This window comes from Schistocerca serialis, chromosome 5, assembly GCF_023864345.2.
Source record: "Schistocerca serialis cubense isolate TAMUIC-IGC-003099 chromosome 5, iqSchSeri2.2, whole genome shotgun sequence".
Classification (NCBI taxonomy): domain Eukaryota; kingdom Metazoa; phylum Arthropoda; class Insecta; order Orthoptera; family Acrididae; genus Schistocerca; species Schistocerca serialis.
Window position 1 is genome coordinate 364,933,867 of NC_064642.1, and position 21,302 is coordinate 364,955,168.

Sequence of the window (21,302 nt, forward strand, 5' to 3'; positions counted from 1 at the left end):
CACGAACACACAAACAAGGAAAGTTAATTGTTTAAATTAATATACATAGTGTTGCTACAAGGAAAGCAAAGCTTTCACATATAATATTGGTCTCAAGCTGCAAGAGAAGCTAAGCTTTTGCATATACTGTTGATCTTTTTTGCGCGTGTTACACTTTAAGATACATCACACAAATGTGCCAGTAATATTTTTATCTATGGCATAAATGTCTGATCTTCAGGGTTCGAAATTCTTATAAATGGCTCATCATCAAAGAGTTGATTTTTAAATGAGTGTCAAATGCTCTGGGGTTTAATAAATTCATGGTACATTTTAGCACATAGTTCAACTTACGTAAAAGGATATTTACTTTGAAAGTAACGCTTTTCAAACCATTATTCGTAATATTTTCCTGCGACCTGCTAGAAATAGATTCGTTTCAGCAGTTGCCAGAGAGCGCAGATAACAGGCGACACAGCGCTTGGGTAGCTATCATGGCATAGGAAGCCCGCATGTATGTACGTGTAAAACATTGAAAGATCATACATTGTGTCATAAAAGAAACAAGACATCAGAGGATACTGCAAGAGCATCGAAATTTCGTGAACCATATTAAAATGTGCACATCTGAAGTGCATACTTAAAGGGCAAATTTGTATGCCCAGATTCCCAATGAAGTAGACCAAGACCTGATATTAAGCTTTTCAGTGTAGTTTTCGGGATGTAAATTTTCTTGGAGCATCAGTACTGTATTATATCATGTTTGGGTCTTTATTATGGCATAATGCCACACGTGCTTGAAAATGAAAACTTTCTCTTGAAATGCAGCGAACAGTTGAAACTAGCCAGTACTGTGGAATTAAACATTTCGTTTCAAATACATTGACTGCCTCTGTGGAATAGGTTAACAAAAGTCAAATTTCTTTAGCAAACAGACAAAAATAACTTCATTGTTCCGCAAGGCGATTAATGCTTGACTGTCAGAAAGTTGAAAATAAAATATAATCTGAAACTAATGACATATTTCAGCCTTCTGTAATTATGTGAATGTGTTTTAATTCACTTGATAGCCTCTTCATAAAGCAATTTTCTACTGCACATCCAAACCATATTCAGGAGAGTGGAAATTGTGATGTCCTGTGGTGCCACTCCTGCTCCCAGCTGGCCCATTTGACAGCCTGCTCCTCTTTAAAAAAAATCTCACAATTTACAGCGGATGGGATTATTTGTAATCGATAGAACAAGAACTTTTCAGAAAATCTGGACTCTCTTATTTTCTATTAGTTAATAACTTGCTGTTTTGTGTGACATAAAATTAAATATTGGATATATAAAACCAATACTGACAAGAAATAAGCAAGAAATTACACATTTCTTCAAACCTTAGCTCCTAGCATTTTTTTCTCTCTAATCTTGCTACAGCTTTACATGGCGTGCTTTCCTTTCTGCGAAAGAATCTATTACCTCTTCAAACTTTTTGCTACATGAAAAATCGAAATGTCGTTATCTAATACTGAAAAAGCTGTTAATACAAATAATACCCAAGACTTGTGTGGTTTCTCGATCTGATTACGTCTATTTTGTCACTGTCTGCTAAATAAAACAAAACAGGCCTTTCTAATATGGTAGCAATTTTGTCACACACACCAAATAAACGAGACTGTTTTGGCACAAATGGCCATTTTTATAACACGACAGAATACAATCCAATAAGTACCAATATCAAATGACTATTAGGCCTACGACAAGCAAAAAGCTTTGTGTTAGGAAATAGTTTCACATTTCATTCATACGCACCAGCTTCTCAAGCACGAGATCGAAAAGCAGTACTATGAAATTTTTATATAAATTTGGAATCGTCTTATTCTTCCATAACTTGTGTGATGTCCTCGTCTCTTCTCCTTCCTCGTTCTAACAAACAATCTGGCCATTATCAATTCTGTAGCTATTGCTGCCACTGTCAAAATTTGTTCGCTGTTTAACTTCACTAACCCTGCCAGAACCACAGGTGTAGTTATCCCGCGATTATTTTTTGGTTAGGTGTTATTACGTGTTCGAACAACACACTTTCCGCATTACTTCCAGAATAGAACTTAAGCAGCTGCTAGCCGGGGACTGTATTACTGGTCCTTACTAGTGTAGTGATCTGGCCAAAAATTTTCTGGCAAAATTTCGTTTTCCTGGATACACCGAGAAGATAATACGGATTCTTTGTTACCTGTTATTCCTGTTAGTCATTTATTTCCACTCTGGTAGTCTGAACATATGGATTTCGCTAGTAATTATAACAATGCAGATCATTCGCAAACCCAATCAGCCACATAATCAGACAGCGATTGGTATTCATCCATTCGGCTTTACTCCCTCAGCTCGTACAGCCCCGTCCCCTTTTGTCTGTGGAAAGTTTATTTCTTGATGCGACGAGGATTCCCCTAACAGAGAGATCACTTACACTATGCATGCATTCATTCAAAAGTCAACTAATGATTCATTCAGAAATCAACTTAAAATGTGTTCAAAAACCAACAGGGAAGCGTTTCAAAATCATATGAATAATCAATAGGCAAACGTGCACTGGATGCTAGATGCTTTGCGAAACAAGTTTTTCTCCTCAAGAATATGAATTTGGCGCCCCCTTTTCCCAGTAGCATCTGGCTGCTTGCTGCGACTGCTTGCACAGCCAACAGCCACATTCCTGTTGCCAGTAGCGGGAGATTCTACTACTCAAACGTGACTCAACTGCGCATGCGCATGAGCCCGCGCGTAACTGCTAAGCAAATCGAATGTAAACAGTTGCGACTTCACACTCATTGGAGGCAATTTGTTGTTATGAAGCATTGCATAGTCTTCCTAAAGCCTTTGAAACATTTTCAATTGGCAGACGCTTGCATGAGCACTGTGTGTCGTCGTCGTATATGGCGTATTTCCTTTGCAATTTAAGTTATTTTCATTTTTTCTCTCGTTTATGGTTTATTGTTGAAGTATGATTCTGCAGTAGGGGGATACAGTAATATCCTTTGTTAGACTATCGGTTCTGACCAGTCAACATTACAAAAATTTAACTAAAAAATAAAACAATGAAAAATTCCCGGAATTCTAAAAATATCCCAGGTTTTTCCTGGTTTTCTCCCGGAAGAAAAAATTCCCGGGTTTTTCCCGGATCTCCCTGTTGTCCCGGGTCGTATACACCCTGTATTTAGAATATTGTGCACAACAGTGAACAGATGGAAGACAGTGTACATGGAATGAGTAATATGAGTATGTTAGAGAAGAGCCCTCAGCTTCTAATTAGGATAGCAGGAAGGTAACATATATATCAAGAATTACATGAAATTTATTATTTATTGATAATGGTGGCTGTAAACAGTGACTCTAAGATATGGGGGGAAAGCCCTTAATTACTTCTTAAGGAGAGTTAAGAGAACCAATCCATCCGGATTCCAGTAACCATTCAAGACTTTCAAACTATGCAGCTGATGAAACCTGGGCACTTTATTATGTCAGTTTTAGGAGGGGATGTTTTGAGCTACAGTTGCATAAGATTCCAGTAGCTAATGGGCCTGAAGTACCACATTTACAACACTATCAACCTCAGCAAACAGATGCACTGTAACTGTCAGCGAACACTTTGTGTACGCTTTGCTTTGGGCTCTGCACTACTTCTTGTTTTCATTTCCTATTTTGAAAAGAGAGAGGAGGTTAATCCTAGTCCATTGTGGGATTTGAGCACTATTCTCACAACGCTAGAAGGGATTATCATGCTTCTGTCCTGCTTGCGTAGAAGCACAGAACACAAGTATTGGCTTCTAACCCCATGAACTGCACACAGCAAGGCGTAATAGGAATACGCTACCTGTGATCCAAATGGATTATGATCTGATACAAAAATGTAGTAACTGCTACATGACTGGAGACCTGAGATCCTTGCTAGCACAAACAGGATATATTGATCCCAGGCTTCCAGAAGCACTCAAATTTCAGATAAGACTGCTTAAGTACAGTTCTAGCAAGGTTTAGTAATGTTAAGGGTCTTAGAAAACTTCATGCTCTGGCTCCCTAGAATACTATGGCCAGGTTTGTCACAGGCTGTACTTCCATGTGTGAGTTATTGGAATATGAGTATTCTGGATTGAGTGAAAGAATGTTGGGAGCAGTAGATTCAGGTCATGAGGCACATCCACTAATTTCTGTGCCTATAACTTATTACACAATGTTTGACTAAATAGACAACTACAAGGGCCTTAGATACCCAACTGCTTTTACTATTTTTTATTTAGCAACAATAAACTGGAGGACACTGGAATCTGAAGGCAGGTTAGGTGAGTTGTGAGGGGAGTTAAATGGGATAAAGTACAGTTATCAGAACTGTAAGGAGAAAAATGAAGACCAATTAGATTTAACTCCAGAATATACATTTTACTACAGAAAAACAAAACATGGAGAAAATTCTGTAAAAGGTTTTATTGCACACAAAACAATCGAAAATAACAGTACTGAAACTAAATGCATCTCAAGAAAAGTAGCAGAACTTGTTTTAATAAATAAAATATACTCCACAAAAATTATTCAGGTATATACACCAATGTACTCGTCTTGTGATGAAAATGTATTAGATCTCTATGTAGAGTGATGAAACTTTATTAAGGACAGTTCATTGTACTACAACATGATAAGATTGCTTTTAATGTGAAAGTAGAATGAAAGCTAAACTATTGTTCTTCAGTGTGAAACTTTGAATATGATACCAGAAATGACACAAGTCACAAAGTAGTGAAACAGTTGGAAAAGGCATGTGGTTTGTCCATAACACAGTCTTTCAGAAAAAAAAATACCAAATTGATCTGGCACAGACCAAATGGAACAAAAATATGAAACTGATTACATTTGATCAAACAATAATGAAATCATATAAGATGTGACAATCTTAAATCACATAAGAATGTCAACAGATCACGGACTAGTAAGATCCAAAGTACACAAAGCTAAAAGACTTGGGATAATCAAAAATATAGATTACCACAAGATATTTAACAACTGGGAGCTTAAATATGGACAATTATTTAACCACAAGCAAAAGAGAAAGACGTGTAACAGTTATAAAGGAGGCAAGAGAAAAGTAAATCTGACATGAAACAAGACAATTATTAAGGAAAAGGTGAGAATTTCAAAGTAGTTATTAAAGAGAATAAAAATGACAAGATACTCTGAATGATTAAAACCTATTCAGTAATTTGTGCAAGAGTATATGAATACAAGCATTTTTATATAAAAAAAATTGAAAACTGTATAAAGAAACATAACAGAAATTTATGCTGGTTGGAGATCACATTTTATCATTCAAGAAAATAGGCTGAACTGATTACAAAGAGAGTTGGACTAGATTTTCAAGATTTCTTAAAATTACTGTACAGTTCAAAACATAAATCAGAAGCATAAGATACTCAGCAGTGCAAATAATGACTTTTTGCAGTAATATCAGGTGAAGCGTGTAAAGTCATTCAAGATGTAAAGAAAGCAAAGATCCCAGAAGATAATAGTGTCTCCATACAGAAAATAAAAGTTTGAAGAAAATATAACTGTAGAAACTTGCAAAATTATCTGCAAAATGTGTCTGAAAGATAACAATTTTTTAAAATTGGAATGCTTATGGTGGTGCAACTGTTATTTTTCACAAATTGGTAAACGACATGGAAAAAAACTATTAACTTATTATCATACTTTCTTTAATGAGCTAGATATTCACTAAAATTATTAGCAAGCATAGGAAAAAACGTTAGACATTTATTTAGCAACACAAGAAGCTGGTTTCAGTTGCTGGTGCAACTTAATAGACCATTTGCAAATTGTGAAAATAATTATTCAAAGGAGCAATTAGAATGAATTACCACTTTGTCTAACCACCTCCATAGCTGAGATCGCTAGTGCACACTCCTAGTACTTGCCTCGGTGGCAACCAGTTTCAATCATGATGAAGAAGGAAATTTTACGCACTAATAAGTGGCCAGCTAGGGGAAGAGAGATGGTGTTATGAAGTTCTTGATCACCAGACCTTGTGCCAATGCCCAGGACTCTAAGAATCTCTACAGTGTCTCATGGAGTGAGATTACTTGATATATGCCCAGGACTCTAAGAATCTCTACAGTGTCTCATGGAGTGAGATTACTTGATATCTGCTTGTTATCTGTTTGCCAGATATGGACATTAAGCTTGGTGGTCCTCTTTGTGCTATTCTAGAGGAGTAAGCTTTATGCCTGCGCCACGTTTCATTCCCTCTTTCTACTTTCATCATAATACAACACAAATATGGCATCCTATTCTAGAGGTGTAAGCTTTATTCCTGAGCCATGTTTCATTCCCTCTTTCTACTTTCACCATAATACAACACAAATATGGTATCATTGTACACACATCCATTATTATCACCTACAATGAACATATACATTTTGGCCACAACTTTCACATATGATGAGGAAAGAACCCACTGCACCCAGAGAGGGAACTCTTTACTATTAGGCTTTACTATTAGGTTCTCCCAAGCAACAGTGCCATTTGGATTTTAAACAAACAATGCGGCTGGAAGCTCAAGAGAATGTTATCAATACTTACTGCCGCAAAGCCATGGATTCACATAAAGCCATTTCATTATCTCTCTCTCTCTACCTACCTACCTACCTAGCTATTTGTTTGTCATAAACAGACTTTACGAAAGCCTTTGACTTAGTTCAAAACAAATCTGTACTAACAGACTTTGTAAAACAAAACATTAATTCAAATAATATTAGTACACTAAAGAACCCCTATGTCCATGTTAAAGCTTAGTTTAAACCCCATGGGGATAGTGAGAGTGAAAGAGAAGTCAGGCAAGAAGTTTCTATTAATAACAAAAAAGTTTTCTTCCTACACAATGTGCTAGGAGCAAAACCGATCATCACATATATTTAGATGATAGCATAGTTGAAAATTTTCAAATTCAATTTATTCTGTGGTTGCAAAAATGAACAGAACCTATAGCTCCTGATTCCCAGTGTTAACAATCCTTTCCCATACCTAAATCTTTACATAACAAATTCATATGCCAGTCCGTAATATTGTTTGACATTTTATATCCTTTTACATTTACTTCTGTCAAGAAATTTTCCAACTGTTTCATCCAGTTCGGTTCCATCTCCAGAATTTCTTTTCACAGTGTTGAACATTTTTACTTAATAATTTTCTCTCTAAGTTGCTCTCATGTGCCTGTTCTCATACGTACATTGTAAGGAAAACTACTGTCAATATGTTATTCAGAAGTTAAGTTTTTCATGCCTATTTCTTTCATGATGATGATGATGAAAAAGCTAATCTAGCCACCTCAGTACACATCCAATCTTCCTTGTTTTATTCTTGTGATTCTTACGCAAGATATATGATGGAAGCATTGTAGCTGTTGCCCAGTCTTCCACAAAAATGGGTTCTCAGAATTTGCCCAACATGGTTTCAAAAGAACGATGTTGTATTCTTCCAAAGTTCCCCAAGCATCTCTGTTACGCTTTTGAATATGCAGTTCTTACTTGCTACAATCTTGGCAGCAAATCTTAATTCCAAAGCTGTCTGCTGACATTCTTACTTTGCAAAGATTCTCAATGCAGGAGCAGTTCTATATACAGATGGTCATAGCAAAATCTTGCATGTGGTTTCATTTACAGATTCACTGGAATTTCCAGGGATACTCCAGTAAATCTACATCTCACATTTGCCTCCCCTACTCTTCATCCCATCCATGTTCATCCACTTTCTAAATGCCCTTAACAATCCCCCAAAATATTCACACTATGTGATAGGCTCCTAAGCTTTACCACCAATTTTTTCCATCAGATGCTACCCTCTCATTTCTCTTTCTCTCTGTCAAAGGCGTCCTGCATTCCCGATCGCCATCCACTTATGATACTTTCATGCAAACAATAGGGTCCATAATAAAACTGATAGTGCTTCCTGATCCTTCCTGATAAGCTGTTTATGTGTATTGAGAGCATTAGCAGTTGTATTGGGTTTCTTTGTTAGATACTCTATGTTACTTTTCTATCTGCTGAACATTTGCCATCCAATATAGAAATTGTCTTTGAGCCTATCACTTTTTTGTATCTTATCTTAGGCTAGTTGTGTGACAGATCACTTTACAAACAGTGTTACAGGATAATGTCCATTACAAGTAGATATTTGAAATTACTATGGGTGATAAGAAGCAAACAGTGATAAATCTACCTCCAGCAGGATTAGAATCTCATTGTTAGTACAGACTCTTTTACAACCAGAAATGTCATTAATGTAGATTGTGAGAAGTTAATTAGGCTAGTTTGTGCAGAAATCACACCTGTGGAACATGAAAGACATTCAGTATCATTCTCGTGATGTTCAGTGAAAACTATGGATGAAATTGCAGAGGAAGTGGCTGTCAGCAACTGTAAGTATATAGTCACTTTTTTTAGTGTACATATGTCATCTTAATAGTTCAGAAGAGTTTTGGAGTAATTAGTTGACTAATGAAATACATTAACACACATGCAAATACTGACGTACCTGGTTAACGTTCACAAAAATATGCTGCAAATTTGCCTCTGATCATATAAGCAGTAGTGGCATTTATGTTTTCACCTAGCAAAGTAATTCTGATGTTAGCTTCCCTATGTTCAGTTTGTGATTGTTGTTCTAATGATGCAGCATATCTTTCACCTTCTTTATTGATGACAATACAACAAGCACATACATTTCACAACTGCATCAGTCAAATCAGGATTGACCTCAGTACACGTTTGAGGCACTTGACACTTGCTGGTCGCAATACCAAAGACACACTCAATAATGTGCCTTGTCTTTGAAAGTTGTTTACTACATATTATTTTGATGGTCCAAGTTGTGTGGGAAATGGCTTCATTAGATATGTTTTCAGCGATATGCTTCATATCCCCAAAAGAACATGAAGTGACATAACTGACTCTGAAACTAGCATTTGTGCAAATCTCTGCACACATCCGGTAATAATCCCAGAACTTCTCAGAATTGCTCTCAAAATCCTTGTGAAGTGATGGAATTCTCCCATAGCTTTCCTTTTAACTAGTATTGGATTTACCCCACACCTACATTTTCTTTTAACTATTTCCATCTGACATCTTATCAGGTATGGAGTGCCCAAACAGTAAGACCTATCCACAACAATAATTGAACTGCCTCACTGTAATGATTTCATCATCTGCCTAAAAACCCAAGTCACAAAATGACAGTCACGTGAAATCTCTTACAGTGGATGATCCCAGTCACTCATAGTCATACAACTCAGGTCACCTGTATTTGCTAGCTGTCGTGACCAGTCGGCAGTGTCGCATAACACTTACTGCTTTTCTGAAAACTAGAGGAACAAAATCTACCAGTTAATGTAGATCTACTATTTACTAGGTTAATTTTTCTGTACCTGAGTACATTTTTCAACAGAACATCTTTTCCTCCAGGGACATCATTATTTTCAAATTAAGAATAGCTTTACAACAGGCAAACATCATGAAATTTACTTGCAATTGCAGGGTGTTTTGAATATTAGCTGCATTGGGTATGAAGATATTATCTATTGCTGACTCTTGAAAATTTGTTCTTCATAGAGTGTCAGTAATAATGTGTTTAGGCTTTGACAACAAATAAGTGGCAATTATGTAATGGAATGTTCTGGTAGAACATTAATAATTTAGGTGAACGGATAATGACTCAGCAAATAGAGAAGGTGCTGAGTTATTGACAGGCACATAAACGACATCAAATCTTTGGTACTTTTTGGATGAATCCTTTTTCAAGCTATCCCATTCATGCGCACAGTAAATAAACTGTACCAGGACAGCATATTCACCTGGCACAATGTAGCCAACAAATCTGTGTGTGTGTGTGTGTGTGTGTGTGTGTGTGTGTGTGTGTGTTTGTGTGTTTTCTGCGATTTGTTAACTCGTATTGAGTAGGCGGTTACTAAATGTCTATCAGTTCATTCAAACACAGAAGTTTTCCTATCTTACTTGATGAACTTTCTTCCCCTAGTGAGTGCTGCCACTATAACAGCATTGTGGTTGATGATCTTGACTTTCTGGTAATAATCAAAAAGATAAGATCTCTCTGTAGCCGATACGTCTAAACTATCTCGCTAGAAAATGGGCTGTTGGACTAGTTGGTCACAGCAGCGTTTTCTTAATGCATCCATTATTAATAGGTTAGTTAAATTCTGCCTCTATTAGTACTGTGATGTCAGGTTCTGGATATATTTGAATGACTATCACTGATTTGTCTCATCTGGCAGCTGATAAAAACATCATCTTGTCAATCCAAGTACACCAACTATGGTAATTATCCATCATCTCTCGAGCATGTGTCTGGGAACCCAGAATAGTATTATTTCTTCTTCTGATATTTCAGCTGATAACCTTATCCACCCTCAAGGTGAGTCGCTAACAGAATACAAACCACCTGACACAATACTTTGGAGTCCATTCATATGCATCATAGGTAACAGAGTAAGCAACAAGAATAAAACTATGCACCTAAGGGTACAATATAGGAAATGCAAGGTCAGCTTCTCCACAGTGCCCACAATTTATGTGGTTGACTGTTAAAGTGGAGGGCATGTGTTAGAAAGCCATACAGAGAAGACACAGAACACCTATGTGGACTGAGTGGTTTCCTTAATTTGTTGAGCTGGAAACCATTATCTCAGTTGAGCAGGTTGTCAGCTAATTTTAATTCCACAGCTTCCTTGACCACTGAATATCAACAGTCTAAGGCTGTGACCAGTATCCTGACTTTCCTGTAATCCATGCAATGACCAATGAAAATTAGCAGACCACTTACTGAACCAAGAGAGGGACTTAAGCTCAACAAATCATGAAACATGTTCCGAACTGCACAAAAATGTGCTATGAGTCAGTCACATGCAAAACCATGCATCTTACCATGAGAAACATAGAAGGTCTACGACACGGACTTTGACAACACAAACAAGCAAAATATCCATATGATAGGATCAACAACACACCAAAGATAATAAAATATTACCAACCTCTTGATGTGTATTTCTTTACGCAATGTAAGCTGTATGTGAGGATTACTGCAGATTTTCTAAGACTAAAATGTCAAAAAACACAACTAATGGTTTCATGATCAGATTTCACTCTGTGCTATACAATCAACTTTCCTGACAAAAGTGCAAGCATATCATACAATATGAATGGTGAAAAACGGAGTTAGAGCATTGACATACCAATATCATTTGAAAATTGACATACCAATATCATTTGAAAAACTAATTAGTGTGACATTTGATATCAGACTGCTTGAATTCGAAAGTGATATCAAATGTGAAAGAGTGGTTTTATTCAGATGTGTATTGTGGTGCTCCATATTGCTTATACCACTTCCATAAAAAAAAACCTCCTGCACTTCCAAGATTGAATAGCTGTCCAACATTAAGAGGTAAGTAGAAAATGTTTGTTATTAAGATGGAATAATTATTTTAAGCAGAGGGGAAGATAGTGGTAAGTCACAACATTGAAACACGTGTGTTTTTCGTTATGTCTGTATTTTGTTTCTTCGTGTTACAAAAGTTCCTCTCTCAGACTTTGAATGGGTGACCATTCCAATGTCTCTTGTGAAACAAACAATGGAATGTCACGATGGGAAAGGATAGATTGCTACCCATCACATACATGAGGTATCAAGTTGCAGACAGGCACAATGAGAGAGACTGCTACAATTTTTAGCTTTCAAACAAAGTCCTCCTTCCAAAGTAGGACAGTAGGGTGGACGGACGGACAGACGGACGGGAATGAAAGCTTCAATATTTTAGCAGTCATTTTCATTGTGTATGTATGTGACTCAATGTCTCCTCTGTGTGGTGAGTACCAATCTATACTTTCCAAATGTCTCTCATGGTAAGACAATGTTGTGTGCGAATGATTCATACCACTGCTTTTGGGTTGAGTAATTTATATTCTAAGCACATTTTATGCAGTTCTGAGTGTTGGAGGTAGGCACTTTACTTGTCAGAGAAATTATTGTTCCGGGCCTTTGCTGTCTGGCATTCCAACATGTGCCATCCATTTTAATAATAAGTCACATAATTTGCAAGTACTATGGAGACACTGACTCTGCATTTGATATGTTTTACTCTTAGATGCATAGTTTTAGCTACGCCTCATGCTCTTGTTTCTAACCGTATCCTCTCTTACGCATCCATATTTATTCCACAGTATTGTGTCAACTAGTTTAAATTCTGTCAGCAGCTCACCTTGAAGAAGGATGTATGGACATCAGCTGAAATATCGGAAGAAGAAATAATACTATCTCATATGCAGCTTCAAAGGATGGCGGAATATTCTACCCATCCAGAAAAATGCTAGAAACATATGGTAATTATAGTCTATATGAGTTTGCCGTTGATTAATTTTAGACCTCTATGCACCTAGTGTTCCTAATTGTCGCAATAAATCCTGCTCCTTCTGGGGAGTCTCTTGTATCTTTCTGATGTGCACCTATTGAAGATTTCTTTACTTTCAAATTTATGTTTGAATCTACTATCAGTTCCTAATATTATATACTTTAACATATTAGCTTTCTGTCTGTTGTCTTTATCAAAACTACCTTCATGATGACAGACACGTACTCTATGACACGAAAAATGAAAATGATATAACTTTAAAATAATTTGGCAGGTAAGCAAACTAAATACGATATGTCTAATTCAATTTAAGTTGAAGTTGCTTTGAACAGACAGCTCAAAATATTAAGTCTGAACAATTTTCACTCCGAGCAACAATATACTTCATTCAGATGCAGCTACAAATATAAAAATGCAGAAGATATAAAAAATGCAGGCACACTCAAAGCAGCACGTCCACTGCAGGCAGGCAGAAAGTTTGCAGAATGGATACCTTCAAATATCTTATCAATACCATTTAAATCAGAGGTTGTCTCGTCTTGCTGATCTGGAGGCTGCAATGGGTCATGGTCAACATAGGTGCTGTCACGGAAGGAACTGCAAGAAGAGAGCAGACTACGAGGGGTCAATGCAAGCCTGTAAATATAAACTCTCTTAATACATTAATAATCAATAAATACTTATATAATAATGTTATCAGTGACATATTAAAACAAGTTTTTTAAACAGATCTTCAGTACTAAATACAATTATATTTGTCTATTATGTTTAGTTGCTTAACAATTAATGACTATTGTAAGATAAAACAGAATTCATAATTTATAACGGAAATCCATAAACAAAAAAATTTTTCTTTAGATGTCTTCCCTATACTATTTCTTAAAACAATACAAGACTAGAAGTTGTATGAATTGCAAACAAAAGTTTCATTTTACAGCACACACAAATAGATAAAATGGTATATTTCGCAATCAAAAAAGACCAGTACAGAAATATTCTGACAGGATGTAGACTGTTAATTTTGACAAGTTCTTTTGTCAGAAACTATAAGCCAGGTAAGAGAGAGAAAAAGATGTGGGAGAGATACCGCGAAGAAGACGAAATTTAAGTAGGCAGTGTAAAAAGTGCCACACAAGACAATACTGCAGTACTGGAGTATCCGTCTGCCATGAATTCAACATTTAGCATTGACTTTTTATAATACTGCTTGTACGGTGTTGGCCATTATGCCACTGTAGTATTCATTAAGAGCGGCAAGGGACACGCACCAGGCTATTCCATGCTCATGCACATCCTGGTTCATCTCTGCGCAACTCCCACTCCCAGCCCTTGGCACAGCGATTATATATCCCTGTAGAAGACTCAGATGTATGATCTCTCTAATCCACCCACCCAGCAATTCCTACTTCAGTCCTGTAACAGGCTTTTACTATCGCACCGGATCTGGGCCATCTCTAAAACCAGCCATGTCATATACCAACTCTGCTGCAATCACTGTATAGATTTTTATGTCCGTATGACAACCAACCAGGTGTCCATCTCGATGAATGAACACTGCCAAATCGTGGCCAAGAACATGAACACTGCCAAATCGTGGCCAAGAACAAAGTTGACTACCCAATGGTACAACCTGCAGCTGAGCACAACACACTCAAATTCAATGGTTGCTTTACAATGTGGCCCATCTGTATCCTTTCTTCCATCACCACTTTTCTGAGCTACGAACATGGGAGTTATCCCTCAACATGTCCTTCACTGCTGCAACCCTCCTGGCCTCAATCTCCACTAACCCACAGTCTCCACTCCTTCAGCCAGTATCTTCCCCTTTCTTTATCTGGTCAACTCCTCCCAATTCACACACCATGTCACCTTCATTGTGCACCATACCTCAACAGGTCTACTATCTGTTCGTAACACGCCTAGCCCTTGCATCTACCACCCTTTCCTTTCTCAATCCTAACCAGTCAACTTGCTGCCTCCCTCCAAGTTACTAACTACCCATCCCCAACCCTTCTCCCTGCCTCTCTCCCCCTACACCCACCCCACCTGACACAACTGCCACCCCACCCTAGCCCACCAGCTGAAGTGCAACCTAGGCATCGTGTGTCCAGCCAGTGCAATAATGTAGGGTGTAGAGTCACAGGTGTGTGTGTGTGTGTGTGTGTGTGTGTGTGTGTGTGTGTGTGTGTGTGTGTGTGTGGTGTGGGAGGTGGGGGGGGGGGGGGGGGGGGGGTGCGCCTGCATGGATGTGGGCACCTTTGCGGCCAAGTACTTATTCTTTTGTGTGTGCTTGCCAATGACTCAATGCTTCTGATATTCTGTGAATGGTCTCTTTTACTTCTAAATTATTTACATTCTGCCAGAACTTTCCTAATCCATTTATATAAAATTTTGAGAGAGAGTCCTGAATAGAAACACTGTATATGACAGCAAACTGGTGATGCAGTAAGTGTACTCCCCCCCCCCCCCCCCCACCACCACCGCCACCCACTCCCCACCCTTCTCTCTCCCTAAAACTTATTACACACCTGCATTTTTATGTCCACACCACTCTAATTCATCTCAGGAGTTACACAGCCATACTACTTCTTAGTTCTAACAAATAAATGACCTTAAATATTCCCAGAGGTTTTTCTAAATCATCTCACAGTGCATACCACTCTTGATAAATGAACTCTACTTCTATAAGCTTATGATTCAACCGCTATTTTGTGTTTATTCACTTAACTTAGTTACTTCAATTTACATTACCGGTACATACTAGATTACTAGTATCATTTATCATTTTATCGTCTACCACTGAAAAATTGTTTTAGAAAGAATTAAAATGTTTCGACAAGTAAAGGTGATGAGCCACCTGCTTCTAATTCTAATTATGTTACTTTATAATAAGATTTATATGAGGAATTGCTATATTCTCCTAAAAATTATTATACTTCCATCAAAAGAAGATAAAAACTGTAGCTATAGAGTGACGGCAGACAAAGAAATATAAGAATTGACAAGTGCAAGCTTTTGAAGGCAGAGAACCTTCAATATGGTAAACTAGGTGAAAAATCTGGATAAATGGGAATACTATCGAAGTAAGTTTAAGAGAGACCCATCAGAACCTAGGATCTAATGAGACACAGCTATATACCCTATCATTTTTCTTTGTATTTATCTGTAATATTACATAGAAAGTAGGGCGATTTACTGTCCTTGTTTGATTATCATTTTAAAATTTTGTTCTACAACCCTAACAGTATGAGTTAAAACAAATATCTATATTTAATCCTGATAAATGAAAATTAATATTCACAAATGGCTACTGGCAGCGTGACAGCCAAACTTTTTAAACAGTATGGATAGATACCTGGTACGTTTTGGTGGTGCAGGAGCCTGTTTGCCTTTACGATTGGTCGGCCTCCTAAGCTGCACAAGATTGCTTTTGCTGCTAGCATGTACAGGACCACTTGAAAATGTGCTCAACTTGCTTACTGCTCCATCTGAAATTAGAACAATAATAATGTCAAACACTATACACAGTAACACTCATGCAGTTAATGTCAACTGGCAATGATTCATACATTTGGACACAAATGACTTTTATTACGAAGTGTGGATGCGATTTTACACCCTAGAACAGACAGAACAACATATTTCAAACTGTGAGTCAGTCTCTTCTAATAACTGCTGCCTTCTGTGGCGCTACAAAACACCACCATATAAAACAGAGCAATCTATGCGTAATTCCTGTAATTAACAATGAGAGTACAAAAGGAAGAGCTACAACTGGCTAATAGCATATATAACATAAGTAGCCTGTAGGGCCTGCATCTGCTTGTAAATGTGTAATTTCTATTTCTCTGCATCCTTGGGCGATCTCCTACCCATTTTGTTCACCAGCTGAGATCGGTTCACCACATGGCCTTCTACATAGGGATCACTAGTACCAAAATCACACAACATATGACTGGATGGACACGACAACCTGTCCACATTAAGCCGCATTTACATTTAGTTTAAAAACATGTTTCTGTTCACAACAATGTTTCTGCAAAATTGTTCCACAAAAGTCAGCACCATGTTGGCAACAATGTTCACTGTTCGCAGTCCTGTCTGCACTAGCGACAAAAATTTCTGCATATGTATTCACATCAGCTGCTATGCTGAAATGGCAGCAAATGTTTCACGTTATTTATTTGCATCAAGAGCTGTGTTATAATAAGTGAAGAGCAAGAATTAATGATCTGTGGTGCTTTGCTGATAATACTCTATGAAATACGTAGACGAAGAATAAGATTTACTGATGGTCAGTGGAATGAGAGCACTTAGCAGCTTCAAACAAAAATTACACATAATTTCAAATTTTTAGAAAACTTTTTCTCCCTGACATGATGAAGGGAAAAATGTTTTTACTTACCAAATTTTCACTGTTCATGCAGTAAAACTTCAGCATCAGGCATGACATTTTAATTTAGTGCTTCTTTACTACTGACACTATTCGCAAAACTGTCTGCAGACAGTATCCACATATCCCACTGAATGTATCTGCACAACAGCATATCAATGTGTGATATACGGTTTAGAAGATATTACTTCATAGAGATTTAGATGCAGGAAAAATTGCTTTGGATTAAAATAGGACACAATTTACCTAACTATATTCATCCATTGTTTCATAATGGCAGCACTTAGTGATTTTTGATGAACTTTAGAGTGGGATTTCAAACTTTTCCCGAACTTGTTCTTGCTTGTACATTAATATCAAATACGTAACATATTAACTCACATGTAAAGCATTCTTGCTTGCACATTAATGTCAAATATGTAATGTATTCCCCATACCCCCACCCCCCATGCCTACTACAGTAATACAAGTTTATATGCCAACTAGTTCTGCAGATGACGAACAAATTGAAGAAGTGTATGATGAAATCAAAGAAATTATTCAGATAGTGAAGGGAGACGAAAATTTAATAGTCATGGGTGACTGGAATTCGGTAGTAGGAAAGAGGAGAGAAGGAAATATAGTAGGTGAATATGGATTGGGGCTAAGATATGAAAGAGGAAGCCGCCTGGTAGAATTTTGCACAGAACACAACTTAATCATAGCTAACACTTGGTTCAAGAATCATGAAAGAAGGCTGTATACATGGAAGAAGCCTGGAGAAACTGACAGGTTTCAGATAGATTATACAATGGTAGGACAGAGATTTACGAACCAGGTTTTAAACTGTAAGACATTTCCAGGTGCAGATGTGGACTCTGACCACAATCTATTGGTTATGAACTGTCGATTAAAACTGAAGAAACTGCAAAAAGGTGGGAATTTAAGGAGATGGAACCTGGATAAACTGACTAAACCAGAGGTTGTACAGAGTTTCAGGGAGAGCATAAGGGAACAATTGACAGGAATGGGGGAAATAAATACAGTAGAAGAAGAATGGGTAGATTTGAGAGATGAAGTAGTGAAAGCAGCAGAGGACTTAGTAGGTAAAAAGACGAGGGCTAGTAGAAATCCTTGGGTAACAGAAAAAATACTGAATTTAATTGATGAAAGGAGAAAATATAAAAATGCAGTAAATGAAGCAGGCAAAAAGGAATACAAATAAGATTGACACGAAGTGCAAAATGGCTAAGCAGGGATGGCTAGAGGACAAATGTAAGGATGTAGAGGCTTATCTCACTAGGGGTAAGATGGATACAGCTACAGGAAAATTAAAGAGACCTTTGGAGAAAAGAGAACCACTTGTATGAATATCAAGAGCTCAGATGGAAACCCAGTTCTAAGCAAAGAAGGGAAAGCAGAAAGGTGGAACGAGTATGTAGAGGGTCTATACAAGGGCAATGTACTTCAGGACAATATTATAGAAATGGAACAGGATGTAGATGTAGACTAAATGGGAGTTACGATACTGCGTGAAGAGCACTGAAACACCTGAGTCGAAACAAGGCCCCGGGAGTAGACAACATTCCATTAGAACTACTGACAGCCTTGGGAGAGTCAGTCCTGACAAAACTCTACCATCTGGTGAGCAAGATGTATGAAACAGGCGAAATACCCTCAGACTTCAAGAAGAATATAATAATTCCAATCCCAAAGAAAGCAGGTGTTACAGATGTGAAAATTACCGAACTATCAGTTTAATAAGTCACAGCTGCAAAATACTAACGCGAATTCTTTACAGACGAATGGAAAAACTAGTAGAAGCAGACCTCGTGGACGATTAGTTTGGATTCCGTAGAGATATTGGAACACATGAGGCAATACTGACCCTACGACTTATCTTAGAAGCTAAATTAAGGAAAGGCAAACCTACGTTTCTAGCATCTGTAGACTTAGAGAAAGCTTTTGACAATGTTGACTGGAATACTCTCTTTCAAATTCTAAAGGTGGCAGGGGTAAAATACAGGGAGCGAAAGGCTATTTACAATTTGTACAGAAAGCAGATGGCAGTTATAAGAGTCGAGGGGCATGAAAGGGAAGTAGTGGTTGGGAAGGGAGTGAGACAGGGTTGTAGCCTATCCCCGATGTTATTCAATCTGTATATTGAGCAAGCAGTAAAGGAAACAAAAATTTGGAGTAGGTATTAAAATACATGGAGACGAAATAAAAACTTTGAGGTTTGCCGATGACATTGTAATTCTGTCAGAGACAGCAAAGGACTTGGAAGAGCAGTTGAACGGAATGGATAGTGTCTCGAAAGGAGGCTATAAGAGGAACATCAACAAAAGCAAAACGAGGATAATGGAATGTAGTCAAATTAAGTTGGGTGATGCTGAGGTAATTAGATTAGGAAATGAGGCACTTAAAGTAGTAAAGGAGTTTCGCTATTTGGGGAGCAAAATAACTGATGATGGTCGAAGTAGAGAGGATATAGAATGTAGACTGGCAATGGCAAGGAAAGCGTTTCTGAAGAAGAGAAATTTGTTAACATCGAGTATAGGTTTAAGTGTCAGGAAGTCATTTCTGAAAGTATTTGTATGGAGTGTAGCCATGTATGGAAGTGAAACATGGATGATAAATAGTTTGGACAAGAAGAGAATAGAAGCTTTTGAAATGTGGTGCTACAGAAGAATGCTGAATATTAGATGGGTAGATCACATAACTAATGAGGAGGTACTGAATAGGATTGGGGAGAAAAGAAGTTTGTGGCGTAACTTGACTAGAAGAAGGGATCGATTGGTAGGACATGTTCCGAGGCATCAAGGGATCACCAATTTAGCACTGGAGGGCAGCGTGGAGGGTAAAAATCGTAGAGGGAGACCAAGAGATGAATACACTAAGCAGATTCAAAAGGATGTAGGTTGCAGTAGGTACTGGGAGATGAAGAAGTTTGCACAGGATAGAGTAGCATGCAGAGCTGCATCAAACCAGTCTCAGGACTGAAGACCACAACAACAACATGTAATGTATTAACTCATTTGTAAAGCAATCAAATGTCTGAGGCTGTCTGACACAGGGAAGTTTGAATCTTTAAAGAACAGAAAGTTTACTAGTACTATAGAGTGGCGAGAATAACATGCCTGTGAGCTGAATTTGGAAGACACTTCTAGTTTTTGTAATTTCACTAAGATGATGCTGTGCAGTTTTGAAATTCTAATGAATATTACAGGATCAGTTGCTTCAAAAACAACACAAAGCTTAGTAAAGCAATTATGTGAAGCAAAAACTTGCTGTTACTCTTTGTTTTTTGGCAACAAAGTATCAAACACTCCTAACACTGGCCCTCCGCAGCTGATGGCTCATGAATGTGCTAATGTTAATGTCACAACATCGACAACCATGACCGACTGCACGGTGGCAGAGCACTGCATGGTCCGTTGAATCCCAATACCATCTCCATCATGCCGACGGGAGATCGCGAATCTATCATCTTCCAGGGGAACAACTCCTTCGCACATCTATTGTGGGATGGAGACAAGCTGGCGGCAGTTCCATTGCACACTGGGGAACACTCATGTAGACATCCATGGATCTAGAGCAGCTTGTGCAAGACATGATGATAGGTACTGTACGCTGATTGTAGACCACCTAGACCTCTTCATGACAATCATGTTTCCCAATAGCAGTGACATTTTTCAGTAAGATAATGTGCCGTGTCACAAGGCCAGGAATGTGATGGAGTGGTTAGAGAAAGACAATGGCGAGTTCCAATTGATGTGCTGGTCCCACATCTTGCCAGGTCTGAGCCAGATCAAACACATCTGAGATGTGACTGATCGTGGCATCAGAGCTCATCGCCCCCACACCGGAATTTACGGGAATTAAGTGACTTGTGTGCAGATATGGAGTCAACTCCCTCCCGCGACCTACTAAGGCCTCAATGCTTCCATACCACAATGCGTCTCCACTGTTCTCCATGCCAAAGGTGAACATACTGGCTATCAGGTGGTCGTAACGTTCTGGCTGATCAGTGTAAGTTATCTGCCACCAATATCATTATATCCAAAAAGGAACAGTGGTTCTCTCTGCTGACAATGCAAGTATCATAAAACAGTCAATGGAGAACCTACACCACTTGAAAATGCAAAGCAAATTTTCTTGAAAATTAATAATTGCTTCTCTGTAAATGGACTACCACTCAACTTGGACAAAACACAACACATGCAATTCTGTTCTGCACAAGAGCTGACCTCACCTTTAGAAATAATGCATCTGAGTAAATCAATAAAAGAAACAGAATGCTCTCAAATTCTTTGGTGTTTAAATTGAGAACATGGACTGGACGTCCCATCTTACAGATTTTGTTAAGTGCCTGAGCCCTTCAATTTCTGAATTACAGATAATAGCGCATTTAAGAGATGAAAATGCAAAATCTTCATTTGCTTTTTCTGTTTCATTCATTAGTGTCTTCCTCTTGTTGACCTCAGTCTGAAGACTGGTTTGATGCAT

The 21,302-nt window shown here is 37.9% G+C and overlaps 1 protein-coding gene across 5 annotated transcripts in view; it reads right to left on the reverse strand.

The window, feature by feature from the left end:
* The window catches only part of LOC126482387 (tyrosine-protein kinase Abl), a 456,124-nt gene that overhangs the window by 41,654 nt on the left and 393,168 nt on the right, over positions 1–21,302 (reverse strand). For 2 of the 5 annotated variants that reach the window (XM_050106495.1, XM_050106491.1), the window contains exons 12-13: positions 15,777–15,909; positions 12,915–13,057 (exon numbers count right to left, since the gene is read on the reverse strand). In XM_050106495.1, coding sequence (XP_049962452.1) covers positions 12,915–13,057; positions 15,777–15,909 — 276 coding nt within the window. The remainder of the gene's footprint in view (positions 1–12,914; positions 13,058–15,776; positions 15,910–21,302) is intronic. The other 3 variants (XM_050106494.1, XM_050106492.1, XM_050106493.1) reach the window with 3 other exon arrangements.